Source organism: Dermatophagoides farinae, chromosome 1 (genome assembly GCF_024713945.1).
Source record: "Dermatophagoides farinae isolate YC_2012a chromosome 1, ASM2471394v1, whole genome shotgun sequence".
Classification (NCBI taxonomy): domain Eukaryota; kingdom Metazoa; phylum Arthropoda; class Arachnida; order Sarcoptiformes; family Pyroglyphidae; genus Dermatophagoides; species Dermatophagoides farinae.
The window spans coordinates 892755-906543 of NC_134677.1; the positions used below are offsets into that span (position 1 = coordinate 892755).

The 13789-nt window shown below is 30.8% G+C and overlaps 9 protein-coding genes across 10 annotated transcripts in view; 4 read left to right on the top strand and 5 right to left on the bottom strand.

Moving 5' to 3' along the window:
- Window positions 1–228: 228 nt before the first annotated feature.
- Window positions 229–13789, bottom strand: part of LOC124492109 (mite group 2 allergen Der f 2) — a 48780-nt gene continuing 35219 nt past the window's right edge. Inside the window, exons 2-3 of one of the 2 annotated variants that reach the window (XM_075728395.1) lie at window positions 794–887; window positions 229–706 (exon numbers count right to left, since the gene is read on the bottom strand). In XM_075728395.1, coding sequence (XP_075584510.1) covers window positions 342–706; window positions 794–869 — 441 coding nt within the window. In that variant the 5' untranslated portion in view covers window positions 870–887 and the 3' untranslated portion in view covers window positions 229–341. Of the gene's footprint in view, window positions 707–793; window positions 955–13789 lie in introns of those variants that run through there. The other variant, XM_047054906.2, reaches the window with a different exon arrangement.
- Window positions 1222–3210, top strand: LOC124492101 (protein ABHD1). The gene is made up of 4 exons (XM_047054896.2): window positions 1222–1778; window positions 1840–2009; window positions 2082–2803; window positions 2891–3210. Exons 1-4 carry the CDS (start codon window positions 1617–1619, stop codon window positions 3088–3090), a joined length of 1254 nt encoding a protein of 417 aa, XP_046910852.1. The 5' UTR covers window positions 1222–1616; the 3' UTR covers window positions 3091–3210.
- Window positions 3294–4494, top strand: PIG-K (Phosphatidylinositol glycan anchor biosynthesis class K). Its single transcript, XM_047054897.2, has one exon. The coding sequence runs from the start codon at window positions 3379–3381 to the stop codon at window positions 4399–4401; it is 1023 nt and encodes a 340-aa protein (XP_046910853.1). The 5' UTR covers window positions 3294–3378; the 3' UTR covers window positions 4402–4494.
- On the bottom strand, window positions 3311–5697 carry LOC124492103 (testis-specific serine/threonine-protein kinase 1). Its single transcript, XM_047054898.2, is given in 3 exon segments — window positions 3311–4706; window positions 4708–5240; window positions 5313–5697. Coding segments are annotated over 3 exon segments (981 nt in total). The 5' UTR covers window positions 5605–5697; the 3' UTR covers window positions 3311–4550.
- On the bottom strand, window positions 5716–7631 carry LOC124492098 (NDP-glycosyltransferase YjiC). The gene is made up of 2 exons (XM_047054893.2): window positions 6671–7631; window positions 5716–6610 (listed from the first exon to the last, which is right to left on the bottom strand). Exons 1-2 carry the CDS (start codon window positions 7170–7172, stop codon window positions 5811–5813), a joined length of 1302 nt encoding a protein of 433 aa, XP_046910849.2. The 5' UTR covers window positions 7173–7631; the 3' UTR covers window positions 5716–5810.
- Window positions 8235–9182, top strand: LOC124492104 (glucan endo-1,3-beta-glucosidase). Its single transcript, XM_047054900.2, has one exon. It carries the CDS (start codon window positions 8235–8237, stop codon window positions 9075–9077), a length of 843 nt encoding a protein of 280 aa, XP_046910856.1. The 3' UTR covers window positions 9078–9182.
- On the bottom strand, window positions 9085–9844 carry LOC124492106 (uncharacterized). The gene is made up of 2 exons (XM_047054902.2): window positions 9664–9844; window positions 9085–9594 (listed from the first exon to the last, which is right to left on the bottom strand). Exons 1-2 carry the CDS (start codon window positions 9838–9840, stop codon window positions 9223–9225), a joined length of 549 nt encoding a protein of 182 aa, XP_046910858.1. The 5' UTR covers window positions 9841–9844; the 3' UTR covers window positions 9085–9222.
- Window positions 11082–12998, top strand: LOC124492097 (cholinesterase). Its single transcript, XM_047054892.2, has one exon. It carries the CDS (start codon window positions 11119–11121, stop codon window positions 12823–12825), a length of 1707 nt encoding a protein of 568 aa, XP_046910848.1. The 5' UTR covers window positions 11082–11118; the 3' UTR covers window positions 12826–12998.
- Window positions 12925–13748, bottom strand: LOC124492105 (uncharacterized). The gene is made up of 2 exons (XM_047054901.2): window positions 13595–13748; window positions 12925–13532 (listed from the first exon to the last, which is right to left on the bottom strand). Exons 1-2 carry the CDS (start codon window positions 13638–13640, stop codon window positions 13003–13005), a joined length of 576 nt encoding a protein of 191 aa, XP_046910857.2. The 5' UTR covers window positions 13641–13748; the 3' UTR covers window positions 12925–13002.

The window sequence follows — 13789 nt, forward strand, 5'->3', positions numbered from 1 at the left end:
AAAACAAACCCATATGGATTGCAATAGCCAAAAATAAAAATTTTCATTTCATGAAATATTTCCTGTGTGTGCGTTGATGTTTACTTTGATATCAATCTTGATTTAACGATTGTCAACCTGTTGTTGTATACACCAATAAAAAGGTGGAAGTGATAAAAAAAAAATGCAACGAAAAACAAAAAAATCAAATGAATGATAAATAGATGGGAAGAAATAAAAACAAAATTATTTTAAAGAAAAAAAATTCTTTATTTCAATTCATTTTTTTTTTTTTTTTGGATTCAAATTTTGGTTATTGAATTTTGTTCGATGTTGGTGAAAATTTTCTTATTTATTTTTTTTTAATCACGGATTTTACCATGGGTAGCAATAGCGCAAGCCAAAACACCATTATCACCGATAAGTTTGACTGTAACGACAACGTTTTCAGATTTTGGTGCAATTTTCGGCACATTCCATGTATATTTGATATCATATTGTTGACCTTTAACCAATGGACATTTCATAAAATGGCAAGCATTGGTATCGATACCGGGAACATCAATTTCAAGACCATCGAGGCTGGCTTTGATTTCAATTTTAGCGGTTTTAGTGTTTTGGTTGGCATCGAATAAGGCTTCCAAAGTGAATGGTTTACCACGATGGATGATGCATGGATCAGAACCATGGCAACCATCGACCATTACTTTTTTGATTTCATTGTTGGCTATATGAATATAAACAAGAAAAAGAAAATTGTGTTTAGTGTTGAATAAATGAAAAGAAAAAAAATGTATCACACAAACAAACTTACCACAATCTTTAACATCGACTTGATCGGCAACAACGGCTGCTACCAACAATGAAAGGCACAAGATTTTGGAAATCATTTTCGGTTATGTTGTTTTTTTTTTGTTTGTTATTTTGAGTTGAAATTAGAATGTAAATTCAAATTTGATGATGATCAAACCATGGTTTATGATCAGGTTTATATAGTGGAAAAAATGTTGGTTTTTTTTAAAAAGTTTGCTTCAATTATTCCCAAATTTAGAATAATAATATGATCAATCCATGATGATAAGAATAGATTCCACTTGATTTGAATACATTTTATCATCATCATCATTATTGTTTTTCATTGAAAATCTGGGAACAAACAACAATAGGTTTATTAAAAAAAAACTAGGGAAAATACAGAAAAAAATAGAATGGATCAATTAATACCCACTTGATCTTTTGGTACAGTAATTCCATTTATTTTTGAGTACTCCAAAAAAAAATGATTATTTTAATTAAATCAAATTTAAAAAAAAATATACAAGTGGAAAAACTCCAGGACCCAAGTTGTCTGGTCGATTTTAATCTAAAATTTTTTTTTTGTTGTTGTTCAAGGATATTTCACAATAACCAAGGATATTATTTCGCAATTTTTTTTCTGAAACTCACGAATGATTGGTTTTTTTGAATTTTTTATTTCATTTATTCTGATGTTGGTTTGTTGTAGAGATTGTTTTTGATTATTAATTTTTTTTTCACACATTTATTACGAAAGTCTCCATCTCATTGAATTTGAACAGTTAGTGGATTGATTGATTGTTGCCATGCGTTGATTGTATCAAGTCATCATATATATATACATGACACCCACAGGAAACATTTATTATTTTGCAATTTCAATCATGTTCACCAATTCATTATTAATATTCAATCCAAATTCTTTGATCGAATTGAACATAGTGACCATTATTTCATTCATTTTTACATTATTCATTGGTCATTATCTGTTTTTCGTTGTTAAAGTAAGTTTTATTCATTCATCCATACCAAACATTGTAACATTTTTTTTGTTCTATTCCACAGAAACCTAGATTGGTTTGCCGTAATGTTAAATTTCGAAATTTTCTCATCACAAATTGTCCAATTATTCAGGAAAAATATTGGCCAACCATTTGGTGTTATGAATCACATTTGATGAGCACTTTATCGACAGCATTTCGCCGTTTACGTGCACCAATCATAAAATATAAAAGGTTTTTTTTAGTTTGCAAAAAATAAAATCATCATCATCATTCGATTCGATCATATGATTACATTTATTTCAGGGAAACAATTCCAACACCAGATGGCGCCGTTTTACATTTGGATCATCATCAAAATGATGACGATGATGATGACCATTGTCAAATTGCATTATTCATGTCTGGACTTACTGGATCATCATCATCTGAATACATAACACCATTGGTCAAGATTGCCTCAAAAATTGGTTATCATTCAATAGTTTTGAATGCACGTGGTACTGGCAATAATCATTTACAAACACCACGTGTTTATTGTTGCGCCAATGATGATGATCTACGAACATGTTTAGCACATTTACGACGAAAATATCCATCAAATAAATTAATAGCCATTGGATTATCATTTGGTGGCATAATATTGTCAAGATATCTAAGTTTAACTGGAAAAGAATCGAAAATTGATTCAGCATTCATTGTATCGGTTTGTTGGGATTTTATGCCAAACTGTGATAATCTTGAACGATGGACAAATTTACCATTTAATCGATATCTAACTCGGTCATTGATTGAAATTGTTGAACAGAACAAAAAACTTTTTGAACAAATGCCAAACGTTGATCTAAAACGTGTATTTAGTTCACAAACATTACGTGAATTTGATGATCAATTCACTAGCAAACAATTTGGTTTCAAAAATGCCAACGATTATTATCGTGCTAGTAGTAATAGTGAACGTGTTCATCGTATTGAAAGGCCAACATTATGTTTGAATGCATTTGATGATATGTTTTCCATTGGACCAAGTATATGATCTCATTCGAATCATTTTTTTTTTTTTTTTTTGCTAACCCAGCTTTTTTCTTTTTTAAATCTTTTGTGTATATACATAGCATTGCCATGCAAACGAATCGAAAATGAAAGCAATCATGTTGCCATGTTAATCACTGAACGTGGTGGCCACATTGGTTTTATGGATGGTATATGGCCAATGTCAAAATCATCTCGACCATTTTATCTTGAACGTTTAGCTGAACAATATTTGCGAGCATTCTATCGTAATATGGACAAAGATTTTCTTTTAAATTTTTGAAATTTTAGATTTTTTCTTTTTTAGTTTAGTTTAGTTTATAATTATTATTATTATTATTTGTTATAAAACAAAATTGACCATCACACATACACATTGTGATTAAATATTTGGCGCCTTGAATTTGTTTTGAAAAATTTAAATCACCTATTTCTACCTAGTATTGGATGAGTGGGTAGAAAAAAAATATAACATTTCGATATATCGAATTGAAATCACTCTCATCAGCTGTGTGGGTGAAATCAGATTTTTTTTTTTAGTATTTAGAAAATATTTATTTATTTGATCCAAATGGATCAAATGGAAATGAAATTGTTTCGCCATGCATACACCGCCATCATCATCATCATCATCATATTGACTTTGATTATGCGGCCATGTATGATTTCTAGTCAACAACATCATGATCAAATGGTTAATGATTTTTTTAACCGAAATAACGCCGACAATGATCCGAATCAATCAAAACATACGAATAATTGGGCAGTGATTGTTGGTGCATCAAGATTTTGGTTCAATTATCGTCATGTAGCGAATGCATTATCCATTTATCGTAGTTGTAAACGATTCGGTATTCCAGATTCACAGATTATATTGATGATTTCGGATGATATGGCTTGTGAATCACGTAATCCAAGACCGGCTACAATATTCAATAATGGTCAACATCATATCAATGTTTATGGTGATGATGTTGAAGTGGATTATCGTGGTTATGATGTTACTGTTGAAAATCTAATCCGTCTGCTCACCGGTCGTGTTCATGAACATACACCAAAATCAAAACGTTTGCTTACGAATTCTGGATCAAATATTCTCATTTATATGACTGGTCATGGTGGTGATGGTTTTTTGAAATTTCAAGATTCTGAAGAACTAACATCCGTTGAATTGGCCAATGCATTCGAACAAATGTATCAGAAACGTCGTTATAATGAAATTTTATTCATTATTGATACATGTCAAGCAGAATCCATGTCGGCAAAATTCTATTCACCCAATATCATTGGTATTGGTAGCTCAAAAATTGGTGAAGATTCCCTCTCACATCATGGTGATTCTTCTATTGGTGTCTATGTTATTGATCGTTATACATATTATGTACTTGAATTCCTTGAAAAACAATATCAACCATCAAATACGAATATAACAATTTCAAAATTTTTAAAAGTTTGTCCTAAAAATCTATGCATCTCAACAGTCACTGCTCGTTTAGATCTCTATGGTCGTGATCCATCAAAAGTTCCATTGAGAGATTTTTTTGGCAATGTTGCCACTATCAATGTGATTAATATGGATCTCGAGACTACTTGACCACCATACACACACACACACACACACACTGACCAATCTAACCATATATTATTTTTCTGTAAAATTTATGAATAAAATTTCTTGTTTTAATCATATTTTTCTCATGCAAATCCATTCATTCATTTCACATTAATTAAATTTTAAATTAATCAATTAACCTCCGAACGAAACCATGAATCTTGAACAATATCATCGAATTGGATACGTTTGTTTGGATCCACTTGTAACAAATTAGTGAACCATTTTTTTGCATCATCATTCAATACCGTAGTCGTATTGATACGATTTTGAATTTCTTGTTCAATTCGTTTGCAAATCGTTTGCTTTATACAGATCATATGGATATTGTCTGGATATGATGTAGAAAAATGTTGCACCAAATGACCAAATATCTGCCATAATTGGATCATATGTTTCTTTTGTATCAATTGAATCTTGTATTTTAGTAAAACTTTCTGGTGCCTGAAAATTTGCATACTTAATATTAGCCCATGGACGTTTTTCCATATTCATGATTGTTCCGGTTTCATGATTCCAATAAATGATTGCATCACGAAAACTGCCCAATTTTGCTGTCAATGTACCACTTAATGGATGTGATTTGAGCATTATATGTTTAGGACGTATACCACGATGTACGACACCACAATTGCCAAGAAAATCCATTGCATTCCATATTGAATATGACCATCTAATTGCTTGGGTTGGTTCGACAAATGTACCTGCTTTTAAATATTCCAAACAATTGCCACGATTTGCTAGCTCCTGAAACAGATAAATACGTCGTGTTTGATCATAGAAAATATCAAATGTTCCCACAATATCTGGACATTTACGACCTAATAAAAATGTATTGCAATTAGTTAGGAATTTTTTTTTTTGTTTTTTTATAATTAACACAATATAATTACCTACAAAACGTAAAATTTTCAAATATAAATCATCCACTGGATCAATACAAGCATTCGATTGATACATTCGACATATTAACGTTGAATCCGGTTCCTGGTGATTATGGCAAGCAAATATTTGTGAATAAACGCCCGAAAACAGTACTTGTTCTTTGCGAATGATGTAATTAAGAAAATTATTATCACCTTTCAATGTTTCAGCTGCCGATACACTTTGTTTGATTTGTTTAACTTTTTCATTCAATTCTTCTTTTGTTGGTGATTTTGCCTGATTTTGCTGATAGAATGGCATCGTTTTTGTTTTTGTTTTTGCTTTTGTTTGTTTGTTTGTTGTTGGTATTTAGAGTTCAGTGGAAAAAAAACAACCGAAATATAAAATAAATAAAAGAAAATGAAAACGAAATTCAAATTATCGTCAGAATTTATTTCGTCGACCATGAAAAAAAAACAAAATTCAATTAATTCTAAAAGAAAGCGAAAAAAAATCATGATTTAATTTCATTTGATCAATTGTTCGATTGCAATGGCAACATTTTCCGTACTATTCGATGATTGCATACGTTTAGAAATGTTGGCCAAACGTTCTTTCATTTCATTATCATTCAATAATTGTTCGATTAATCGCAAAAATTGTTCCGGTTCACAATAAAATGGATTGATTTTGGCACCAAAACCAACTTCTGTAACACGTTGTCCATTATTGTGTTGATCACCAAACAATGGTGTTACAATCATTGGTTTACCAAAATACAATGATTCTAAAACAGTATTATTACCACCATGTGTAATGACTAAATCGACCTTAGGTAACACTTGTACTTGGGGCACAAAACATTCACCCCATATATTATCTGGTAATGTTATAAGTTGATTTTTACGTGGACCAAATGAAAAAATGAAACGATTCTGTGATTTAGCCAAAATCGATATCAAACGATTCATTAGTCGAACATCCATACAGCCCATTGATCCCATTGAAACATAAATCAATTTACCAAGTTGTTTTTGTATAAATTCTTCCGGTATCTTGAATGATTCATCTTGTTCAGTGAAACGTATAAAATGATCAAAACTTTGCCATTTTTCTGGTAATGGCCGAATATCAAGATAATCCATTTCTTTTGGATATGCATAAATATTAAGATATGGTGATTCATGATGAACACCATGCATTGATGGTTCCAAACCAAATTCGTTGGTCATTCGTTTATTAAAATGAACAATTAAATCCATCATTTTCTCGAAAAATGTTTCCATATATTCTTGCCATTGTTTACGATCACCTTTGGTTGGAAAATCTATTCAATTCAATCAAGATAAAATCATTTAAACATATTATTCATCAATCAAATTCAAACCTGTTCCATTTGGTGGTAAATCATCATGTGGTAGACATGATAATGGATGAGCACTGGTCAGCCATACCCATGGAATACCGGATTTATATACGGCCGGTATGGTTGTATAGCTATCAACCACTATAACATCTGGTTTCACTTGATCAATCGATTTCTTGATTCCATCATCTACATTTAACATTGTATCGACAAAGTCCTGTTCAAGTTTTGTATCGGTTTTTTTCAACGCTTCCATTGGTGATAAACCAAACGTCTCTTTCATTTCATCCATAAATTTGATCCAATGTTCATTAGCATCAAGTGTTGGATCTCGATTTGGATCAACATAAATTATTTCTTCGATTCCAGCATAACGTTTAGCTTTACCAGACCATGCTCGTTCCAGTGCAAATATAACACGATGTCCACGTTTAACAAGTTTTTCAGCAACACCAATACATGAATTCAGATGACCATAACTATCCAAAGTGACGAATAAAACAGTTAATTGATTTTTAGACATGATTCAGACAAATTTGAAATCAATAATGAAATGAATAATATGTTCAATAATGAAATGAAAAAAATCGATTGATCGAAATGAATGGCCAAAAGTTGACATTTTTATTTCTCATTGGGTGGAGTGTATCCGCCGTAAATTTTCTACATTATCAATGACACAATTAAATTGAATCGAAATTGAGCTACACTTTTGTTGGTGTATTTGAGTACATCCAATTATCAATCATCATGATGATAATAATCATATAATCAATTTAATCAACATTTGTTGTTAACGATAAATTTGTTTTGAAAACTAACTGTTGATTGTGATTGTAATGTCAATCAAACAACGACTGTACAAAGAGAAAAAAAATGCCGACCATCATTATTTTTTTTCACTTCTTCGACGAGAGATAAATGTTTATCGGGGGTAATTTTTTTTTCTTTTCACAGTAAACATACATGTAAATGTAATTAATAAAATGAAAATGTTCAGATTAGAATTTTGTAAACTTGTAAAGTTCAATTTCGATTAGTGATAATTTTCCAAAAAAAAAAAAAATCACAAATAAAAAAATTTCCCGTAAAATGTTTTCCCATCCACACACACACACACACACACATATGTTGTTACATGATTTTTGTGTTTATGTTTTTTATTTTGTCCATTTTTTCTTGCACATAAAATGGCAATGACATTTCATTATTTCATGATGTTGTTGTTTTGATCATGATCAATCTCTGCGTTTTTGGATTTTCCTCATCATCATCATCATTGAATCGCGATTTCTCTTGTCATTCTATTGATTGATTGATTGATTGTTTGTTTGTTATTGGCCCACCGAAAATAGCCATCAATCAATGATTGATTAGCGATTGTGTTTTTTTTTTAATTCTTTCCAAATAAAAAGGTCGATGAATTTTTCTTTATTTTTCTTCAAAAAAAAGAAGAAAAATAAAAGATTATATTACCCCTGAAATATGTAATCATCAAAAAGTATTTGTTTGTATAAAAATAAATGATGAACAAAACGACGAATGTTATTTGTCATCATTTGTTTCGACAAACATTCAATCAATAATGAATTTAAATACTTTTATGATGCTCTCGGTATTCGAGAATATTATACAGCCATCATTATCATCGGCGATTAATGGGCAAAGAAAAAATCTCATTTGGAATGATGAATTTGATAATACAGATCGATTGAACGATAATGAATGGATCTATGAACAACATTGTGGCCGATTTAATAAAGAGCTACAATGTTATACTAGACATCGAACGAAAAATGTACGAATTGAAAATGGCCATCTTATTATTGAAGCATGTGTGGAACCATTTAATGGTTATAATTTTACATCTGGTCGTTTATTAACACGAAAAGCATGGAAATATGGCCGTTTTGAAATTCGTGCTCGTATGCCTTATGGTTATCAATTATGGCCAGCCATTTGGATGTTGGCCAAACATGAAACTTATGGTGGTTGGCCAACAAATGGTGAGATTGATATTGCCGAAATTATTGGCAATACAGCCGATTTAATGTCATCCAGTGTACATTATGGACCAACTGAAAAAACAATGATATCAATGACAAGTGGTGTGAAAAATTTTTCCATTGATCTAAGTAAAAGCTTTCATTCATACACATTGGATTGGACATCAAAACAATTATTGTGGCTATTGGATGATCAACCATATTATTCAGTCAATTTAGATCGTATGATGTGCTGTAATGATTCTAATATAAAATCACCATACAATAAAAAAGGACAACCATTTGATCAGCCATTTTTTCTCATACTAAATGTTGCTGTTGGTGGTACATTTTTTGGTCCACCACCTTATGTTACACCGGAACAAGCAAAATATTGGCGAAAAAATACAATGGAAATTGATTATATAAGAATTTTTCAATGAAAAAAAATAAAAAATTGATTCAGATTTTCTTTTATTTATTTATTAATTTGTTGCTTTTAATCAAATTTTTCAGATTTAAATAAACAAAACACTATTTCCATGTCATATGAGTGACAATAGTCGATTTTTGTTTTCATTTCAATTTTCAATTCGAATCAGGAATCAAATTCAATGATTTATAATACTGTTGTTGTTGTTCCATTTGTGCCAATTTTCTTCGCCGATTATGTTCTTCAATACGTGCACGACGAATTAAATCTTCTTGTTTACGAATACCATCCAAATCGATTGATAAAAATATATTGACGATAAGCAACAAAACAGTGATAATCAATGCAATCAAATAGAATTGTATATCAAATATTGTCATATAGATATCAATCATTATGATTAACATTGCCGTTCCATTGAATGCTACGGCTAATGACCAATTACGTCGTATAACACCGAACCAACCGAATAATGATGCCAAAAATATAACAATAGCAAATAATGTAATATAAAGAAGTTTACCAGCCTAAAGAAGATAATACAAAGATGAAAATCAATGATTGAATGGATATGTGTAAAATTAAATTATACTTACAATACGTGATTCATCACTACCTTTATCGGCTTTATTAGCCACATCAATCCAATGACAATAGGATAAAATGGCCAATGTCACACAGACAATGATACGAATTGGAAACAGAATATGTAACAATAATGATTTCATTTGGAAACGTTTCGTATGTCTTAGATCGTGTTGTTGATAATTCATAATGATTGGATCACCAAAAAAAAACAATGGTACCGAACAAAATGGGAAAATTTTCGATTCAATAAAAACAACAACAACAACAACAAAGGTTATTGTAGAGACGATCAAAGACGTCGGTAATGGTGTTTTTGTCTTTTACATTTATTCTTCGAATTCGAACATGCTCGTAGGATGGAAAAAAAAAGTAACGATTCTTTATAACATTTCTACATTATTCATTTCACATTCGTTTTGGTTTAGGTTTATTAACAAAGTTAAGTTTTGATGGCATCATGACAACCAGCAGTAGCAGAAGAAAAAACAATTGGTGTAATTTGGTGCATTGAATAATGTGTTGAACACACACACATACAGACAAACATAAAGAATAAAGTGGCCTAAAAATAAACAACAACGTTAATGTTGCAATTGAATTCAAATAATGAACACAAATACAAACAAGAAAAAAAACGTACGTGAATAAGATTTATAATGGTGATATATATACAGCAGTCTCATTTACGTATTCTTTTTTTTTTCCTGGCCAGAATCCAATAAAATCCAAGAAATGATCGTTGTCTCTGTGCATGGTGGCTGCCAAAATAGAATAAATGAAGAAAAAAGATAAATTACCAACATACGAGAGACACGACCATGATCGAATTATATATGGAGAAAAAACAACGACAATGATGAATCGATCGATTCATCAATCGATGGTATACATTGAGAATGTTTTTAAGGTGGTATATCTTCAAAACATGATCGATTGTCCAAAAATCTAAATAATAAGACAACAACAAAAAAAATTCATTAAAGTCATAAACAATTATATTATATTATTATTATATTCAAAACAACTGAATTTTTATTACCTCATTTTCATTACCTGGATTTTATATTATTAACAAATCGATAAGATTAAAAAATAAAGAGGCGAATAATAAAGTGGCGGTGGATGGTATATTGGATAGAAAATTAAAAAAAAAATCGATCAATCAATCAATCGATTGTTATCACCGTTGTTTGTTTGCTTTACATTGCCAATATTTTAAGCCAAAAAAAATTGAAATCAATCAATCAATTATCTATATTGGTGTGTGTACTCAGAAAAAAAATTGGGATAAAATTGGTTTAAAATTCATTAGATAAATAATTAAGTCATCATGTGATCGAGGATTTTTCAATCACTTGAAATCAATTTTTTTTGTCCAAAAAAAAAGATTAGAAATTGATAATAAATCCAAATAAATATATGGTAAATGACAAAAATTTGATTCCATTCATTCGATTTTAATAATGACAATGATGATGAAAATTATTTCATTGATAATCGCAACATTTTCTTTACTATTCATTGGTCAATTTGTATTGGCCGAAGATGATCAACAGCAACCGCCCATTGTGACCATAAAAAATGGCAAAGTTCGTGGCTATACGAAAACATTGTTGTATGAAAAACGAAAATTATTCGTATATGAAGGTATTCCATATGGAAAACCTCCTGTTGGTGAATTACGTTTTAAACCATCACAACCGATTGATAATTGGAATGGTATCTATGATGCTCATGGTTATCGAAATGCTTGTATGCATTCAAACTTGATTAAACCGGATAATGAATTTCCTGAAACTAAACATCAATCAGAAGATTGTCTTTTCCTAAGCGTATTTCGTCCAGCTACTGAAACGCAAAAAAAATTACCAGTTATGTATTGGATTCATGGTGGTGGTTTTGAAACCGGTACAATTTTTTCTTTTGTTTATGATCCATCATATTTGAGCGGTATTGGTGATGTCATCGTTGTTACTGTCAATTATCGCTTGGGTACATTTGGTTTTATGTATGCCGACGATGAAGAAGCTCCAGGTAATGCAGGACTTTATGATCAAATTCTCGGTCTAAAATGGACACGCGATAATATCGAACAATTTGGTGGTGATCCCGATCAGATTACCATTTTTGGTCAATCAGCTGGCGGTATGAGTGTATCGGCTCTTTTATTATCACCATTAACCAAAGGTCTATTCAAACGTGCTATTATGCAATCTGGTGCGGTTAATTCATGGATGGGATCGAACAATAAAAATGAAGCATTGAAAAAAACTAAATTAATTGCCAATGCATTGAAATGTCCAAATGATGATATCAAACAGATGGTGAAATGTATACGTAATGCATCGGCCAATGATATTGTTAATGCTAATCAATATGGCCGTAATATTGGGATGGTTTTATCACCCGTATATGGTTCGGAATTATTGCCAAAAAATCCAGTTGAAGCATTGAAAAATGGCGATTTTCATCGTGAAGTAGATCTTATGTTTGGTGTAACACGAAATGAAGGATCCGTTTTTGCTGAAGTAATATTTCCGAAATTTTTATCGCCCACGATTAAGAATCCACAATTCACACGAATCCAGGCACAAACATTGATTGAATTATTGTTTGGTGTTTTCAAGGCAAAAGATCCAAAAACTATTGCAGAGTTTTATGTGAAAAATATTTCCGATTCCGATGTCGATGGATTACGTAATTCTGTCAATTCAGCATTCGGTGATTATCATCTGATTTGTCCATCAATATTTTTTGGCGAAACTTTCGCCAGTCACAGCGAATCGAACAATGTATATGGTTATCATTTGGTGCATAAACCAACAATATCGGCTATAGTTGAATGTGTTGGATATATGGGTGTATGTCATGGTGATGATCTTGTATATTTATTTGGTTTTCCCATTGAATTACGTGGTATCGGCTATTCAGAGGATGATTTCTATCAATCAATGGACATGATTAAAGCATGGTCTAATTTTGCACATAATGGTCAGCCAGGTAAATTTGGTAATATCGAATGGCAACCAACATTGAAAAAGCATTCATCATTATCATCAAATTCCAGTGCAACTGTTTTACAAATGGATGTACGTGGTAAACATCGTATGGTTGATAATTATTTTGTTCCTTTTTGTGAGAATTTTTGGCGACAACGAATCTTTGTCTAATTTTCATTCTATATAGAGAAAAATAAGTTTCTGATTTGATTCGATTTTGATCAATAAATTCTAAAAAAAATAACAAAATTTCATGCATGTAGCGACATCTTTTTTCAGAAAAAAAGTTTTTTTATTTGAAATAAATAAATAAAATAAAAATAAGATTAATTTACAAAAAAAAATAGGCTAATGTGGACTAATTACATCAAAAATGTCGTTACTCAATTTGTTTTCCAATTTAATCATCTGCAATTCAAGATCATTCAATTTGATCATATCATCTTCTTGTTCAACTTGATCAATGATTGCTTTTAAATCGTTGACATTTTTCTGTACTGTTTTACCATCATCTTGACGATTTTTCTCTTTAAGATATGCCAGAGTATTTTCACCACGTTGAACCATATCTTTGGCACGATTCACCAACTTTGTATGAATATCTGGTGCATCCGAATATGCCATCTCGATTTCCAATGACATTTTTTTGATCACTAATGTTAATTCTTTTTCAAGAATTGCCATTTTTTCATCATCCGTTTGCTGATTTCGATAAGTTTGCATCAATTCATTCAACAATGGTATATCTTTTTCCAAATGACGAACTTCACGATTACGATGCTGTGATTTCAACATTTCCAATGCATCTTTAGCTTGTTTGCCAATTTCTTCACCTTTTTTCAGTAATTGTTCTTTACTATCAACATCGGCAATGATGCCTATAAAACAAATAGAAAAAATGTGATTATTCATGAGAATTCAAAATTAATACATTAATTACCGTTGATCAGAAGGGCGAGAGATACGATGGTGATGATATGATTCATTTTTCTCTGGAAATTAATTATGTTTCGTTTACTTCGAAATGATATTGATTGTGACACAGAAAATGATGAATGATGAACAATAATTGTCCAAATGAGATTTTTATATAGTCAAAAATGCAGCTAAAATATGTTGAAATATACGCCATAAT